Genomic DNA, 18,337 nt, shown 5'->3' with positions numbered 1-18,337 from the left:
CACCATGGACAGCACCTGTCTCCCCGAAACTAGGGACGCCCAGTTCAGGAGCATTTCTCTCCAGGGAGGAAGAGCAGGGGGTGCAGGTGGTTCTCTTCCGTCCAGCAGACACTCTCTGGCACCTGCTCTGAGCCCTGTCCCAGGGTGGGGGCTGGGGGGAATTGAGGATGTCACCCCTTGATGCTGCCCTTGGGGCCCACCCCGTCCAGAGGGAGACTGAGATGTTAACACTCTCGGGTCATAGAGTGTGATGAGGGCAGAGATGATGCGGAAAGGGCTGCATGTTCGAGGGGTTGGTTCGCCACCAGCACTGGCCTCTACCTCGAGGGGGTGTGAAGGGGCACGTTGGGGGTACATCTGAAGCCTGCAGGGATGAGGGTGAGGTAGGGGGAATGGAGTGTGTAGGGAAAAGATTTGTGCAGGGAAGAGGCTGAGGGCAGGCTGGCAGCTTGATGAAACGTCTCCCTGCTTGCTGGTGGAGAGTGGAAGGGGAAAGAGAGTGGGAGGCCCTTTGCAGCTGTTCCAGGGGCAGGCGTGAGAGGAGGGGGCTTAGGAGGGAAGCTTGGGGGTGGGCTGGGGGGTGACATGGTGGCGTGTAAACACCAATGACACGTGCAGACCATGTTTCCTCCCAGCCCCTGGGCCACCGACGGTGCTCCGCTTGGGGAAAGAGCACTGGGTTAGGAGTTGGCCCACGTCCCCACCCTGCCGCGTGACCTTGGCCAAGTTGCTTAACTTCCCTGCCCCTGTTTTAATATTTCCCTCCGGGGCTGCCCTAAGGACCATCAGTGGGTGACTTCTCGGAAAGTCCTGGAACCCAGGAGACTTCCGATAAGTGGCGGCTGTTTTCACTCTTCCTGTAAATCGCTTCCTGGCGAGTTGGTGACATCCCCAGACCTGTCTCCAGACCCGTGACTCCTACCCCCTGGCTGCACCACTGACACAGGCTTCTCTGCTTTCCGGATAAGGTGGTCGTGAAAACCAAGACCGAATATGAACCCGACCGCAAGAAAGGCAAAGCGCGTCCCCCCAAAATAGCCGAGTTCACTGTCAGCATCACCGAGGGCGTCACCGAGAGGGTCAAGGTAAGTGACCCGGGAGGCGCCTGCGAGCGGCGGAGGTGACACGGGGGCCCATGTGTGTAGGCGTAAAGCCCATTGCTCCCACACGCACACCGTGGGGTCGACCTTGCATTTTTAATTTTGTCTTCCAAAAACCCACACACAAACTTTCTTTTATATAAAGGTTATTGGCATCTGAAATGTCACTTACAAAATATTGAAATATTTAAGTAACCCTTCAGGAAGGAGTGCCGACAAAAAGCTAATGCGTGGCCCTCATGTCGTGCCGGACACGATTCTGAGCTCTTGGCACATGGCAGAATTTCTAACCCCCACCCCACCTCCAGGAGCCCCTCCCCACCAGGGGCCGGTACACTCAGTACACCCAGTGTTACAGATGGGGAAATCGAGGCACAGTGCAAGCGCAGCGCTAGGCGGCAGAGCCAGGTTCCCAGAGGCTGGTGCTGCTGGAAGAGCTGTGGTGAGGGAAGCCGGCTCTGGACGGTTCTCCACGGAGCAACCACTGCAGAAAGGACAGGACCCGAGGTGGTCCTTGCGTGGGGGGAAGTAGGGGAGGCTTTCTGAGGAGTTTTGGTGGCCTCAGAGGGCGGAAACAGCTGTGATGGCTGAGGAACAAGTTAGGATCCTGATCTTTTGGAGACAGATTGTGAAACCTTAGATTCAAAGGGTCGGGGGTCACTTGGGCAGTGTCAGTGGATCCCCAGGCCTTGAAGGGTGGCCTGGGCTGGCTCTCGCGTCATCCCTCCACCTAGCTGTGCTGCGGGATCTGCCATGTGGTCTGCAAAGCATCTCTACACGCGTCATCCTGCTGGTCTCCACAAAGCCTTGCTGACCAGAGAGGGCAGGCCTGTACCTGGACAATCAAGGGAAGTCCAGAGGGGTGGCTTTGTGGAGTCACCTGGGACTCAGAATTCCTTCTCCCCATCACGCCATGCAGCCTCTCTGGACTGGAGAAAGCTGTGCAGGGGCCGGCCTGGGCCAGCAAATCCAGTGAAGGTGGCCAGCTTCTGTGTGTGGGCTGGTAGAGTTTCTTCTGCCATGTGTTCGCTTATCCAGCACCCCCAGCAACCCTCCCGGGGGTTGGTACTATCCATGTAACCCATTTTGCAGATGGGGAAGTTGAGGCACAGGGCGGTCTGTCCCTGGTTTCTGCTGGTAGTGTAAGGATACTGCAGACGCTGAGGTGCTTGCTGGTGGCTCTTGCCTCCATGATCCCTGTGTGTTGTGGGATTCACAGCTAGGGCTACGGCGGACCCACCCCAGGAGGCTGATGTGGCTCTCCTGCCCTGACCAGGTCCGCTGGGTGCCTTGCCTGCTGCCACGCACGCGCTCTGCCCTGTCCGCACCCAGGGGTCAACTGCCCTTCCCAGGTCGAGGCGGGAGTGACCTTGATTTTCAAGGTCACGATGTCCTCTCTTTTGATGGCCTGGCGCCCTCTGAGCAGATGAGCGCACCTGGGTTTCTCATCCCTGATTTGAATCTGCCTCTTCCAGCCCCAACCTCTTCACTCCCCACAGAGCAGGGTGCAGCCTGCCATGTGAATGGCTAGTCCTGTGCTTGCTGGGTGTCCACTGTGTGCCAGGCTCTGTCCCCCAACTCTGGCATCCTCCCTCTGTGCCTTTCCCCAGACGCACCTCCACGGCAGGCCCCCGGGTCCCCAGGGGCCCAGATGACGCACGTTTGTCACCCCACTGGGCCTCTGTGAGGTTACCTGGCTCCTTTCGCCCAGAGCCTGCAGGTATAGCAGACCCAAGGGCTCGTCCATGCTGGTCCCAGAGCTCGGCCTCACACCTCCACTGCCATCTTCGTGGGTATATCAGAGGGTCATGCACCCAGTGTAGCTGCTCAGATTCAGTGAGCCCCTTTCCCTCATCCCCGTAGGACGGCAGCTCCTGGAGGGACAGGTGCTGCAGGCTTTGCGTTTGTGACTTATCTGGGGTTCACAGCCACCCTGAAGGGAGTGCCCTAAGCCCCTTTTACAGAGAGGCTGTTCCATACCACCTTAGTCCTGAGTCATCAGTGGGGGTCTGGGGGGCTCCCTGTGACTGTGGCTCTAAAGCCATGACTTCCACTCCACCGTCTGCCCTTCATGCCTCCCCACGGGTCCCCTACTCCAGCCGCGTCGGCAGCCCGTGTCTGGAACACCTCCGCACCCCCCCCCCATTCCATCCCCTTCCAGTGCTGCTCCTCTAGTACCTCTGCCACGAAGCCTTCCGAGATCCTTGTGTTCCCTTGTGTTTCTGTTGGCCTTGGCAACAGAGCTGAAAGCAGCATCCAACAATGCCTCCCAGGAGCTAGAGTCTGTTTCAAGCTCGTTATATATATTATCTCAGGGAAACCGAGGCAGAGAGCTTGAACCAGGCAGTCTTGTGTTCAAGGCTTGTTTGGCTTCTCCTGGAGAATATGTGTGCAAGGGCACTCCCAGTCCCTGCTGCCCGTTGCTCTGCTGGGTTGTTCAGCTTCTAAGAAGAATTTTCCTTCTCTGATTCATAACCCTTCCCTGGAACTGTAACCCGACAGCCCCCCATCTTCTCTCTCCAGCCACCCAGAACGCCTGGCACCCTCCTTCCCCACCCTCACCCCCACCCCACCCCATCGGCCTTCAACAGTTATCAGGCTCATGCACCTGAGTCCTTCTCCAGGTAACTAACTATCTTATCTCTCTTGTCCCTCTCTTCTGTGTCCTGGCTTCTGGGCCTCCTTGTCTCCAGGCGCCCTCCTCTGCTAAGGGTCTCGGGATGAGGTGCCCTGGGGAGGGCCAGGGAATGGGTTGGGTCCTGGCTGATGCTTAGTTCCCTTGAAGCGAAAGGCTCTCCACCTGAGGTGGTGACCAGGGAAATGGACTCAGGGCTTAGCGGCCCCGGGAGATGAGAAGATTGTAGGCCAGAAAGGAAGGCAGCAGGCACTATGCGGACAGGGGCTCCCCCTCCAGCCTTCCTGCCTGCCATGAAGGGCCTCTTGATATCGCCTCTTCTCTACCATGTGCTGTGCTCAGGAGCAGCTTGTTTCAGTTTGCCAGCGCTGCTACGACAAACATCCCTGGCTGGTGGGCTTGAACAGTGGCAATTTAATGTCTCATGGTTTTGGAGGCTTGAAATCCAAAAAAGGGCTCGGCAGGGCTCCCTTTCTCCCAGAGGCTGTAGGGTCCCGCCATGCTTTGTCACACGGCTGTTTCTCTCTCTCTGTCCCACCATGTCTGCTTCTGGTTTCTGCTGACTTCTAGCTTCTACTAACTGTGCTCCAATTTCCACTACTTATGAGCACTCAGTTGTAAGGACTCAGGCCCACCCTGAATCCATTTGGCCTCATCTAAATAGGATCTTAGAAGAACTTACTCACAAATGAGTCCACACTTAACTAATAACAGCCTCTTCAAAGGTCCTATTTAAAATGGGTTCACATCCCAGGCCTGGGGGCTGGGACGCAACCCTGTCTTTTGTGGGGGACGTGAGACCATCCCCAACACATCCTAATAAGTGGGCGACTCGTTTATTGGGTTGAGTCTTGAGTGCACAGGGGTCTGGGGGGGCTCCCAGTGTCTGATCCTGGGGGACAGCATTGCTGAGTACAATCGAGGGCAGCCTACCAGGTTGAACCTTTCTCTGGGCCACGTGACAGTGCATAAGCCCCTTGCAGGTGTTACATGTAGGCTGTCACCAAGATGGGCAGGGGTCACACAGCCAGAGAGCATCAGATTCCAGCCTAGTGGCCTGGCCCCAGGGCTTGTTGTTAGCACAACAGGCCAGGCTGACCCGGTGTCCCCAGCCTGGACTTGGCCAGCTGAGTGACCTTTGCCTGCTGCAGGCCCTTTTGGAATGGGAAGGAGACCTACCCCGCCTCTGCCCACCGGCTGTTGCCCCATGAGCCCAGCGGTCTGGGGTCACCTGCCCGGGAATCGCCTGAAGCTCTGCTTTAAGGTAGAGGTTCTGGGGCCACCCGGTCACGTGTCCTTGTTGACAACAAAGGTTGATTCTAATGTGCACCATATTTGCAAACCTTTATGGTGGGGGTGGGGTGGGGTCTAGCACTTTTGCAGGGAAGGGTCAGGCGCACCGGTGCCTCTTGGGAAAGCACAGAGAGCTGTTCCCCACAGAGGGTGGGGCGGATGCCCACCCTTCTGGAATGTTCTCTCTCCTTTTGCTGCCCAGCTGTTGCTGGTGTTCTGAACACGCGCGCCCAGTGAGGCAGGCTTCCATAGTGCAAGGGCGTCACCTGGCCGAGGGCGGAGGCCCTCTTTCTGGAAACTTGGAAATGTGTCAGGAAAGGACTGTGCTGGAGAAGCGAGTGTGACGGAAGGCCTGAGGTCCAGGCTTGGTTTCTCTGGCCTATGAGTCACCCCTCCTGCCAGTGGCCAGTGCTCTGTCACGACAGAGTATCATCCTCAGCCTGTGGACGGATGGGCAGGTCGGTCCCCAGCCCAGCCAGCTCCCCCGTTCTGTGTCTGTCCGTGCGTGAGGCGTGGGAATGACCTCTGTCCCTTCAGATGTCGATGCAACAAGAAAATAACGTGTCCCCCTTTTGTCTCTAATGCGAGCGGTTGAGAAGTGGGGAGCCTGGCACTTTGCCACTCGTCTTTATGTACCTTTGGAGCGCATCCTTGAGACAAAATGCCTTTTTGGATGTTACTTTACGATTGTCACTTGGGGATTAATCTCCGGAGTTGCTAGGCTGGTTGCTAGGTAACTGTTGATTGGGGAGAGGGCTCTGCAAGGCCACGTCACAGGAGAGTTGCAGGATGAATCACCGACGGCCTGTGTCTAGGCTTCCGGTGGGGTTTAGTCCATGCGGAGAGCAGTTACTGGGTTAATTGGAGGTGTATTTATGCAGGGAATAAACAAGGGTGGAGGGGCTTCCCAAATGAACTGACCCTAAATACCTTTGTAATTGCGCTAAGGCAGAGAGGCGTGTCCACAGGGTGAGCTGCACCTTCCAGCTCCTGGTCCCCTACCTCTGGCGGAGGGGGTTCTCCCAATTATGCAGATTAGAGAGCATTTCTCAGTCCCCTCCCCTTTGTAATTTGGGGCCTTTCGTGATGAAGAGCTGCTGACCTTTGGGGTCTCCACCCCCGCCCCCTACATTTGCCTGCAAGTTGGGAGTTTGGGTGAAGCCACCCCTGCTCGCCTGCCCGTTTCCTCATCCTGCACAAGGGCCCAGAGAAGGTCTTAAGAGAGGCCTGGATTGTCTGCGCTTGGGCCCCAGGCCCAGCCACCCCTGCTACTGGGGGGGGGACGTCTGTGAATCCTGCCACCGAAGATTCCGTGGTTGCTTGGTATCTTTTCTTGCGCATCCTTAACGAATGACCTTGAACTTCCCAGGAGCCCGCCTGTATCTTTTCCATCCTCTCTGATAATTCCCTGGTGTGTCTCAAGGCGCATTTATTTGTTTAATATTTATAAGCGGTGACACTGATCTCCTGGCATTGGGCGGGGGGGACGGGCTGGCGCCCCTGTGCTGCGGAGGCGAGCCCGCCTTCGGTGTCCGCGTCCCCTGGGACGTTTCGGTCACCCTCGGTGTTGAGCGCCCCTTCAGCTGTGGGTGGCCGCCGGCCGGGGTCCCGGGTCAGCCGGGGACAGGGGGCTTCAGCTGAGCCCGCCCACATGTGGGCTGAATCATCGGGGGGGCGTGTCCGCGTGCCACTCTCCTGGGGGTTCCCTAAAATGTTTGGTGCTGCAGCGCACAGAGACGGCAGGATTCCTCCTCCTTTTCCAAGGTGGTTGTTTCCCTTTACCGCGTTACTCAGCAGAAAAGCACATTTCCCTCTCCCCTCCCTGCTGGGGGAGGACAGAGAGCAGGAGTGAGATGGTACTCGTGTGGGACCAGGCCCCGAGCGTCACGAGCCTAATTTAGTCTTTCCGTCTGGGTCGCCGTCTCTGAAGGCTGCCCTCGCCGTCCTGGTTTCCTGAGGGGTGGGGGGGGTGGGGGTGGAATTGAGGCCACGGAGGGTAAGGGACAGGCCCAAGGTCAGCCAGCTGGTGAGGAGTGGCTGTAGGTGGGCTTTGGGCCGCATCCATCAGACACCCCAAAGTCTGCCGTGGCCGAGCGGGACCGGGTGGGGTCAGCCGGGGACCCTCTCGCTGCAGACCCCCCAGTACCCAGTGACCCCAGGAGGCCCCAGGGGAGAGAAGGCCCCAGACCAGAAGAGCAGATGGGAGCACAGCAGATTCCAGTGCCCCTCGGCTGCCTCAGCTGTGAAATGGGGTTATACCTGCTCCCCGCCTCCCCAGATTGGCTCCCTGCCACCTTGGAAGTTGAGTTGCTTTATAACTTGTGCCCCCACTGAGGACACTTGGTATGTGACATGGGCTGAGCTGTCAGAGGTGGGGGCAGGAAGCATCGACCAGGACATGAGGGCATTGGGAGTACATGGTTCTCCCCCTAAACTTGATAAATCTGCCCCCCCACCCCATTTCCATTTTGCTGTCCCTTCCTGGCTGTTCTTTCCAGCAAAAATTCTTGGGGGCCCTCCTGCCCATCAGGCAGCGCTGCTCTGCCTTGGGGCTCACCATCAAGGCTTGCAGGACCCCTCTCCCAGGCCCTTGGCCCCCTAGGACTCCTCCTTTTCCAAAACCAACGGAGATGATGAGCCCTGAGCTGCTCACCGCAGAGGGCGAATCAGCGGTGTAAATTACATTTCCAGCGTTCACCTTCACCACCAGCCATGGTCAAGACTTCTCCACCACCCCAAGCAGAAACTCTGCACCCATTAAGCAGTAACTTCCCTACCCCCTTCCGCCTGGCCCCTGGTAACCTCTAATCGACTTTCCGTCTCTATGCATTTGCCTCTTCTCGTTAGTCCATGTAAGCCAGGGCATGCTTTTTAACGTAGGGAACAAATTGCAGCGGTATCGGCAGTACCTTGACTCGGACACCAGGTCACCAACACAGAGCACAGGTGTTTCCCGGTCACACGTCGGCTCTGGCGAGACCTTGGGGGATACATCACTCTCTAGTCCCTTTGAAATTTAGAAGTGCTTCTCATTTAATGGCTTAGTAAAGAAGTACACGTATATGCTACATCACAATTTATATGTATTTTGCAATGTTTTGCAAACAGTATTTCAATATAGTTGGCGCTCTTCGCCATCCTGTGTAGTGTGTTGGATGCATTTGAAACAGAATTCTTAGAAGTGTTCAAAGGCTTTACCCGCTGCCAAAGAGGTACAGGCCCAGTGGGAACCTGATTCCACCCCGGCTGTCAAGTGTTCACTGCAGTACAGTGTGCAGAAGTGCGGTAAATGTAGGTCTGACCCAGAGCCTGCTCTGATGTCCACGCACACACATGCCATGGAGGAGCACAGCGGTGGCCGACATCTGTCCCCCCGTGACATCCCACCCACCCCGTGGGAAAGGCTGGTTTGTCCTAGAGGGCGGCTGCATCCCGACTGGGTCTGGGCTTCTTGGTGTAGTATCTGGGGCCTCTGTCACCAATCTGTGTCCCCTCGTGGCAGGCCCCACATTCTCTGCTGGCTCGGGGCTGTGGCACCATGTCCTCCTCTTAGAATGAAGGCCCTTCACTCGCTTCCCTGAGCTCTTCCTCCTCCTTCCAGGCCGGCACCTCCTCCCGGAAGCCCTCCTGGGTAAGGTGAGGGGATTCCCCTCCGTGTTTCCACCCCTGCCCTTGTGGGTCTGAGGTGGGGCGGGGTCATGAGTCCTGCAGAGCCCTCAGCTGCCTCCTGGGCTGGCGCGGGTCACAGGCAGGCCCCCAACCCCCAGGGTGCCCTGCCCACCCTCACGGATATTGGGGCCTCTTGGGATGGAAGACCCACCCTCGCCCGAGGCAGCTTTGCCCCTGTGGGCGCCCTCTACCCCCATTAAACAAACAGCCTCCTACATCGAGATGAATATAACCCGGCCAGAAGGATGAGTGTGGATTCATGATGATGGTTTTTCCTTCTGATTTTTAAGCAAAATTAAATGACATCTTTGTGACTCCTCCAAGTACGGGGGACCCAGGCACCTGAGGCAAAGGCCCGGCCTCTAAGGAGATGCTGCCCTCCCCGGACCACCCAGGGAGGTCAGATGGGTAATCACGCACCGTCCCCAACCCATGGGGATGAGGCCATCAGCAGCTGGCCGAGAGGCAAACTGCCCTGGGTTTCTTTCCCATCCCTGATCACCTGCTTATGAAAACCCAAATGGCACCTCCCTGGAAAGTAAACATTCACTCTGCTGATGGGTCAACTCTCACTGGCTCCACACGCCCAGGGAGCAGGCACCTGCCCCTCGTGGGAGAGGTTTTCTGACAGCTGCTCTGCCCACTCACTCACTCAGGGCACGCTCAGGAGGTGCCTGCTCAGGAGGTGCCTGCTCTGTGCCCCACGAGTGAGGGGCAGCCCTGCCCTCGGGGCTCTCAGGATGTGGGGGACAGACGTGAAGGGCGGTGAACTGGCTTCTGATAGCTGCTGCGACAAAGGACCACGCGCTTTGTGGCTTGACACAACCCAAGTTCATTCCCTTAAGGTTCTGGAGGCCGGAAGTCCAAGTTCAGTTTCACGTGGCCAAAATCAAGGAGGCAGGGCTGTACCTCCTCTGGAGGCTCTGGGAGGAAAGAATCTGCTTCTTTATCTTTTCCAGCTTCTAGAAAGTTCCTCCATTCCTTGGTTTGTGGCCCCTTCCTCCACCTTCAAAGCCAGCTGTGGGACATCTTCACATCTCTTCTCCTCTCTGTGGTGGGATGTCCCTGCTTCTTAGAAGCCACTTGTGCTTACATGGGGGACCCACCCACATAACCTGGTGTATTTCCCACCTCAAAACCCGTGACTCAATCACATGTGCCCTGTGGGGTCGCACACACTGCTCTGGTCCTTTGGCAAGTCTGAGCCTTCGTTTCCTGCCTGTAAAATGCCGTCTGTGATCCTGCCCAGCAGGCCCTGCCCTGTGGAGCCCACGGAGTTTCCTTAAACTGGACGCCGCTCAGTAAACGCAGGTGCTGGGCTAGGTGGCCCCCCACTTCCATAGGGGAGAGGGACCGAGGGTTGGGAAGGCTTGGATCCTCGCGGACTCCCAGGGGATGCGTTACTTTACCCTCTTCCTGCTCTGTTCCAGGACCTCTGCGCTCTTGGTTCTCGGTTCTGCCCGTGCCGCGGCCACGGGGCCGGGAATCCTGCGTGGAAGCCCCAGGCGAGGCTCCAGGAGGAGGCCCCTGGGGAAGCGGTATCCCCACAGCCCTGTGGAGAGAGCGGGGTTTATTTTTAAACCTGAGCAGATGGGGCGCTGCAGACTACACTCCACAGTGGCTTCTAGATCCAAGGGACAGGTTTTCTGGCTGCCCCGTCTCCCCAGGACTCCACATCCCGTTTTGACAGTACCGCTTAGCCTTGTGCCACAGACGGTTTCTCAGATCATTTCCAAAGGCCTAAAATAAAACAGGACGGGCTGTTGGTATGCAGTTCTCCACAGAGTCCCAGGTCAGGTGCTCACCGAGGGAGCCCCTGAAGCCACTCGGTGCCCACCTGCAGTTAGGATCCCCCCTGGGGTTGAGCCTGAGTGGGGGCCCGGCTGGGACAGTTGGTGGTGGCGAGCCACCTGCAGCCCTGTGACCTGGGGACAAGCAGGGGCCTGAGGTGGGTGAGAGCAGACCTCACGTGGTATTCACTGGGCGCCAGACTCTGCCCTCTGTTCTCTGCTCGTTGGGCCTGCACCTCTGGGAGGTAGGCCCCATCCCTTCCCGAGGGTCCCACACACTGAGACCCAGAGGTCCACCCTGGCCAGCTGCCGGGCCCGCCTCACCCCGATATTGCTCAGGGGTGATGGTGGCATCTGCACAGCCTACACGGCGCATGGGCTGCTCCCTCGGCCACCACAGCCCTGGGGCAGCTGCAGGCTTCTCCTCCGGGCACCCTGGGACCCCTCCTTGAGCCCCAGGCCACCCGCCCACCGCTTGGACCCATTCGGCTCGTTGCTGTTGGGGCCTCAGCCTCCATGGCCTGCGCCCAGCGTGCCGGGCTGAGCTCCCTGCACGGGGCCCAGAACCCTCTAGAATAGTGGAGTGAAAATAAAAATGTAGGCGCATGGTGACAGATGGAGAGGGCACAAAGAGCTGTCCCGTGAAGAGGCATTCTCCTGCGCCCCGCCGAGTGCTGCTTCAGGGGACATCCTCTCAGAGACGGTCCCTACACGGGCCAGGCCACGTGTCCATTGGGGCGCATCCGTCAGTCCCGGGCACTTCTCTGCAGCCGCCCTTACGCCCCTGCCTCTGCCCACAGGTCTCCGTGCTGGTCCTTTTCGCCCTGGCCTTCCTCACCTGCGTCGTCTTCCTGGTCGTCTACAAGGTGTACAAGTACGACCGCGCCTGCCCCGACGGCTTCGTCCTCAAGGTACAGTGACGCTCTGCCCTGGCGACCCCTGGTTTTCCCGGGTGGCTGCGGCCGAGGGGCAGCAGCGAGCAGCAGGGCCTCGTGCTCTGTGGCCCGCCAGCCCCTTGGGGATCCCTGGGGAGGGTCTTCCTGCACGGGGGTGAGGGAAGGTGGGCATATAGGAATCAAACTCCTGGACTTGCCTCCTGGGAATCAACTCCAGCAGGTCTGGCCCAGGGGGCAGTTCCCTCCCTCTGCTCAATTCTCCAGGGGCTTGCTTCCTGGGAGGGGCAGCACCCTGGGTCCGTGTCACCCAGGGAGAGGAAAGGCTTGTCCAGGGCTGCGCCCAAGTGGGCCTCCAGGCTGCTTGGCCCATCTGCCTGCTGCGCCCCAGTACTGGCAATTTGGGTGCCCCATGCCATGGAAACACCAGCCAAGTTTATAGGATGCCTTGTCCTAGGAGACCTGCGTGTGGCAGGTCCATCAGCGCACACACAGGACAGACTAGATAAGGGGAGGGAGAGTCAGGGAGGGAAGAGAAGAGGGCCTGGGGTGGGGGGACGGGAAATGCTTCTCTGGGCTTCTATTTCCATGTTCATCAGCCAGGTGCTAGATTTGGTTTGGAACTTTCTAGAACCATACAAATTGGGAAACATGACCGTCCTAGGACTTGGAGTTGCTGAAATGACGGTAAAGAGAAGTTTCAAAGTGTCCCTGGTCCTAGGCCCACATGGCTGCCGGGTGTGGGTGCTCTGGGTTTGGGATTTCACTGCTGTGAGGCACAGGCATGGGTCCTGTTTCTAGCCCCAGCCCTCCCTGCACGTTGCACTGGGTTTTGGGACCCTGGGGCTCCAGGGTTCTAGGCACCTCTGCCTTCCCTCCAAGAGGCAGGCACTTGGTCTATGCCAGATGGCAGGCTGCTATCATTACGGTCTCAGGGCTGGGACCATTGAGAGCTGGTCAAGTGCAGCTACCTGCCTCCTCGCTTACATTCCTACAGGAAATGTGCCTGAGTCACTTGGGTACTGTGTGCTAAGTCACCTGGGTAGTGTGTGCCAAGTCATCTGGGTACTGTGCACTAAGTCACTTGGGTACTGTGTACCTATGTCACCTGGATACTATGCTTAATGTCCCACTGCCACTGAAACATAGGGCCACAAAGGGGTGGTGGGGGTGGTAGGAGCTTAAAACAATAGATTTAGTTTCTTGCAGTTCTGAAGGCCAAAAGGGGAGATGAAGGTGTGGGCAGGGCTGAAACTTGTAAGAAGGGTCCCTCCTTGCCCCTGCTGGCTTCTGGTGGTGGCCATCCATCCTCAATGCTCCTTGGTTTGTGGCCACATTCCTTCAACCTCTGCCTCTGTTGTCACGTGGCTGACTCCGTGGATGGGTATCTCCTCTCCGTTCTCCCATGGACCCCAGGCATGCTGGATAAGAGGCCCATCCTGCTCCAGTATCTCACCTTAATTTAACTAATCTCACCTGCAGTGACCCTATATCCAAATAAGGTCACACTCTGAGGTACAGGGGCTTAGGTCTTCAGCTTGTTTTTGGGGGGACACATTTTAAGTCCTAAGAGGAGGTTACGAGCACTGGAAAAAGGACAGGCATATGGGGTAAGGGAGAGATGGGGGGGTATAGGGTAGGGGTGTCGGCCCTTGAGCCAAGGCAGGAGTGAGGAGGGAGCCTTGGAGATGGCTGGGAAGTCCCCACCCTTGCACCCTTGCACTCGGTTTTTATTCAACAAGCGCCTGTCCAGACACCATGCGGGGGCTTAAAGAGTCCAGAGTCTCTTTGGATCCTCACATTGAAGGAGTTGATCCAAGGGGCTGTGGGCTTTGATGAAGCAGGGGGAGGGTGGCTGGGACCCAGCAGGGGCACTGAGCAGGACCCTGGGGGCCCAGGAGGTGGGAGAGGGAACAGTGCCCCAGGGGGAAGGTGAGCAGCAGGAGGCGGCTGCGGGGACTGGGAAATAACAGGAGGCGAGACCTGTTAGGGCTAGACCAGGCAGCCTCTGGAGCACTAGGCAGGGGTGGGGGCACTTTAATTAGCATTTGGGAGGCCCTGGAGGAGCGGAAGTGCCAGGGACCACCACTTGGGCCCTGGGGAGGCTGCAGGGTAGAAGGGGAGGTGGGATGCAGCGAGCTGGCCAAGGAGGCTGCTGTATGGACCAGTTAAGAGATGGGTCTGGATAGGTCAGGGCACTGGGGATGGAGAGGGAAGACCATGTGACATCGGGTGGCAGGGGAGGGGCCACAGGGGAGCACCTGGCCCAGTGCCCGTGACACAGAGTGGCTGTCGTCAACAGGGAGCAGAGCAGGTGTAGGAGCCGTGCCCTGCGCGGGAGTCAGGACATGTGGATGCTGGTCCCCAGCCTAAGTCGGTGCTTACGAACCACTGAGGCTGGCACCCCCCCCCGCCCCCGCCCAGGACCTCTTGTTTCTTTCCTGGTTCATTCTCCTTCACCTTGGGCAAGTTCCCTATTTGGGGGAGGTGGCAGGTTGGACCTGCCCATCTCCCCCATCCTGCAACCCCATGTCATGCCAGGACACCTGGTCCCAGTGGAGTGAGGGAGACAAAGCAGTGGTTCTCCGCTGTGGCTGTGCGTGAGGCGAGTGGCAGTGCTGAGTGGGGTCTGGGTACCTGAGGGTTAAAAAAACTCTGTGGTTCTGGTGTGTGGCTCTAGAGTTCCATGCTGGGCTGTTCTGGAGCTGTCACCCTCTAAAGGAGGTGCATCCTAGAGGACGCAGTGGGGAGGGCCCTTGGCTAAGGCTAGGGAAAGAAGAGACGTGTGACTGTGCACGCAAGGCGCCGCACGCCCTCCTGTCTACATATCGTGTGTGGTGTTCACACACCAAAGGCAGTCAGGTTGCAGGAGGCTTTGATGCTAGAATCCCATTGAATGCTCCAGAAACTCCTTGGGGGAGATACCAAGATAGCCCAGTTTTAGCAACGGGAAACTGGAGTACAGTGAGGTTCTCTGTAGTGCCCAAGGGGACACCCTCAGTCCACTCCATATCAGCACGTGTGTATTAAATACCTTTTTTTTTTTTTAAATGCCTGCTGGGTGCTGGGAAGCCAGTCGGACAAGGCACCTGGGTCCCTGCCTGTGGAGCTTGTGTCCTAGCAGGGGGACCAAAGGGCAGGCCAGGGAACCAATGGCCATGCAGACGATTTCGGTACTGCTCAGCGCTGGGTGGGGAAGAAATGCGGGGTGACCTTGACACTATGGCACTGACTCAGGCCCAGGAGACCCTGGCTTGGTGCCCAGACACGCAGGCCCAGGGGAAGAGTGAGGGCACAGGTGTCCTGCAGTGTGGGATGCCCAAAGGAAGCAGGGGCTGGGCCGTGTCTCATGGGGAAGGCCTAAGCTGGGCAGGCGCCATCCTTGTGGCCACTTGTAGTACCCGAGCCAAGGAATGTTAGGAGGGAAGGGGCGAAAGGAATCTGGGCTGGGAGGATGCTATGTTGCTGCTTTCTTTGCTTTAAATCATGAAGTGACTATCTGAATGTTAGAGAGGTTTTTTTTTTAAATGCAATTTTATTGAGATACAATTACTGAATTGGTTTGCTAAAGCTGCTGGAACACAGTATAGCAGAAATGGAACATGTTTTAAAAAGGGAATTTAATAAGTTACAAGTTTACAGTTCTAAGGCCGTAAATATGTCCTAACTAAGGCATCCAATCTTGGCTCAAGGAAGGATGATCTGGGAAGGCACATAACTGGCGTCTGCTGATCCTTGTTCCCAGTTCTGTTGCTTCCAGCTTCTGATGCCAGTGGTTTCCTCTCCAAGCATCTGTGGGCCTTCACTTAGCTCCTCCAGGACAGAACTCTGGGTTCTGGCTTGCTTAACATCTCATGGGAAGGCATGTGGTGACATCTGCTGGGATCTCCAAATGTCTGAGTCTCATGTTGGCTCTGTCAGCTGTCACTTCTGCTCTCCAAGCATCTACATCTGCTCTTAAGTTTTTCCAAAATGTTTCCTCTTTTAAACGATTCTAGTAAACCAACCAAGACCCAAACTATCAGTTTTTCACCAAATAAACATCTCTTCCTTTAGGTTCACACAGAGGTTGTAGTTTTAAAATATAGTCAATATCATCCTTTAACCTTTAGTCTGACTTACCTTAGTTCTGCCCAGATCAGCTTCATTCATATTTCTAATTGAAGTCTGATCACTTTTACAGTGTTTTAAACAGTTGCTGTATGGGGTAATGCTGACTTTCTTTTTTTTTTTCTTTTTTTATTTTTTATTTTTTATTTTTTTAATAACGGAAAGAAAAAAAAAAGAAATTAACACAACATTTAGAAATCATACCATTCTACATATGCACTCAGTAATTCTTAACATCATCACATAGATGCATGATCATTGTTTCTTAGTACATTTGCATCGGTTTAGAGGAACTAGCAACACAACAGAAAAAGATATAAAATGTTAATATAAAGAAAAGAAATAAAAGTAGTAGTAATAGTAAAAAACAACAACAACAAACAAACCAACAAGCAAACAAAAACAAAAAAAACCCTATAGCTCAGATGCAGCTTCATTCAGTATTTTAACATGATTACTTTACAATTAGGTATTATTGTGCTGTCCATTTTTGAGTTTTTGTATCTAGTCCTGTTGCACAGTCTGTATCCCTTCAGCTTCAATTACCCATTGTCTTACCCTGTTTCTAACTCCTGCTGAACTCCGCCACCAATGACATATTTCAAGTTTATTCTCGAATGTCCGTTCACATCAGTGGGACCATACAGTATTTGTCCTTTAGTTTTTGGCTGGATTCACTCAGCATAATATTCTCTAGGTCCATCCATGTTATTACATGGTTCATAAGTTTATCTTGTCTTAAAGCTGCATAATATTCCATCGTATGTATATACCACAGTTTGTTTAGCCACTCTTCTGTTGATGGAGATTTTGGCTGTTTCCATCTCTTTGCAATTGTAAATAACGCTGCTATAAACATTGGTGTGCAAATGTCCGTTTGTGTCTTTGCCCTTAAGTCCTTTGAGTAGATACCTAACAATGGTATTGCTGGGTCATATGGCAATTCTATATTCAGCTTTTTGAGGAACCGCCAAACTGCCTTCCACAGTGGTTGCACCCTTTGACATTCCCACCAACAGTGAATAAGTGTGCCTCTTTCTCCGCATCCTCTCCAGCACTTGTCATTTTCTGTTTTGTTGATAATGGCCATTCTGGTGGGTGTGAGATGATATCTCATTGTGGTTTTGATTTGCATTTCTCTAATGGCCAGGGACATTGAGCATCTCTTCATGTGCCTCTTGGCCATCCGTATTTCTTCTTCTGGTAGGTGTCTGTTTAAGTCTTTTTCCCATTTTGTAATTGGGTTGGCTGTCTTTTTGTTGTTGAGTTGAATAATCTCTTTATAAATTCTGGATACTAGACCTTTATCTGATATGTCGTTTCCAAATATTGTCTCCCATTGTGTAGGCTGTCTTTCTACTTTCTTGATGAAGTTCTCGGATGCACAAAAGTGTTTAATTTTGAGGAGCTCCCATTTATTTATTTCCTTCTTCAGTGTTCTTGCTTTAGGTTTAAGGTCCATAAAACCACCTCCAGTTGTAAGATCCATAAGATATCTCCCAACATTTTCCTCTAACTGTTTTATGGTCTTAGACCTAATGTTTAGATCTTTGATCCATTTTGAGTTAACTTTTGTATAGGGTGTGAGAGATGGGTCTTCTTTCATTCTTTTGCATATGGATATCCAGTTCTCTAGGCACCATTTATTGAAGAGACTGTTCTGTCCCAGGTGAGTTGGCTTGACTGCCTTATCAAAGTTAATGCTGACTTTCATAGTTGCAGGACTCTGGCTCTGAGTCTCAGGTTTCACACAAATACTCAAAGTTCCAGGGAGCAACCAGGTTATACACAAAGAGGTCAGCATCTCAGAATTTAGAAATAATAGTAACAACTCTGGAGTAGATGTGAATGCTGTAAGAGTTAACAATCTAGGAACCTTTATAGTAGGCCTTCACCTAATAACCTATGCCCTCAAATTCAATTCTCAGAGTTTGCACATTATAGTTGGTCCATATTAGTGAGGTATTACAATATTTGTCTTTTTGTTTCTAGCTTATTTCATTCGACATACTGTCCTCAAGTTTCAATCACCTAGTTGCAAGCCTCATAACTTCATTCCTTCTTTCAGCTGCGCAATAGTACATTCATGCACACACCACATTTCCCCCCTTCCCTTCCGTTCATCAGTAGATGTACGCTTAGGCCAACTCCATCCATTGCAAAACATGAACACTGCCACCATAAGCATCAGTGTGCAAATGTCCATTTCTATTCCCACTCTCAGTTCCTCCAAGTATATACCTAATAATGGGTTGCAGGATCAAATGGCAACCCCACAAGCCTCCTGTGGAGCCATTACACTGCCCTCCAGAGGGGCTACACTACTCTGCTTCCCTACCAACAGGGAATAGGTACTACTCTTTCTCCACATTTTCTCCAGTACTTGTATCTCTCTGTTCATTTTTAAACAGTTTTATTCACACATTATACAATTCCACCTAAGTAAAATATCAGTTGTTCCTGGCATAATCACATAGCCATGCCTTCACCAACCCAATCTGTAGGAAGACATTTCTTTTTTTTCCACAAAGGATCCCATACCACTTCCCCGTATCCCCCACTTATTGACATTTAGTTTGGACACAATGCCTTTGTTACATTCAATGGAAGCATATTACAATGTCACTGTTAACTGTAGACCCTCATTTGCGTTGGTTGTATTTCCCTCCCCCCATACCATCCCATTTTCAACACCTTGCCCTGTTGACATTCATTCATTCTCCCTCATGTAAAAACATCCTTATATTTGTACATTTAATCATCATCAGTGTCCACTCTAGGCATTGCTAAGTTACGCCATCCCAGAACTTACCCTCTGTTTTTCCTTCAGGTATCATATGTGCTCCT

General features: G+C 54.3%; 1 protein-coding gene across 3 annotated transcripts in view; it reads left to right on the top strand.

Moving 5' to 3' along the window:
- NSG1 (neuronal vesicle trafficking associated 1) overlaps window positions 1–18,337 on the top strand; it is a 62,791-nt gene that overhangs the window by 31,364 nt on the left and 13,090 nt on the right. For all 3 annotated transcript variants that reach the window (XM_077136376.1, XM_077136377.1, XM_077136375.1), the window contains 2 exons: window positions 969–1,085; window positions 11,288–11,398. In XM_077136376.1, coding sequence (XP_076992491.1) covers window positions 969–1,085; window positions 11,288–11,398 — 228 coding nt within the window. The remainder of the gene's footprint in view (window positions 1–968; window positions 1,086–11,287; window positions 11,399–18,337) is intronic.

This window comes from Tamandua tetradactyla, chromosome 19 (assembly GCF_023851605.1).
Source record: "Tamandua tetradactyla isolate mTamTet1 chromosome 19, mTamTet1.pri, whole genome shotgun sequence".
NCBI lineage: Eukaryota > Metazoa > Chordata > Mammalia > Pilosa > Myrmecophagidae > Tamandua > Tamandua tetradactyla.
This window is presented reverse-complemented; position numbering and strand designations above follow the sequence as displayed.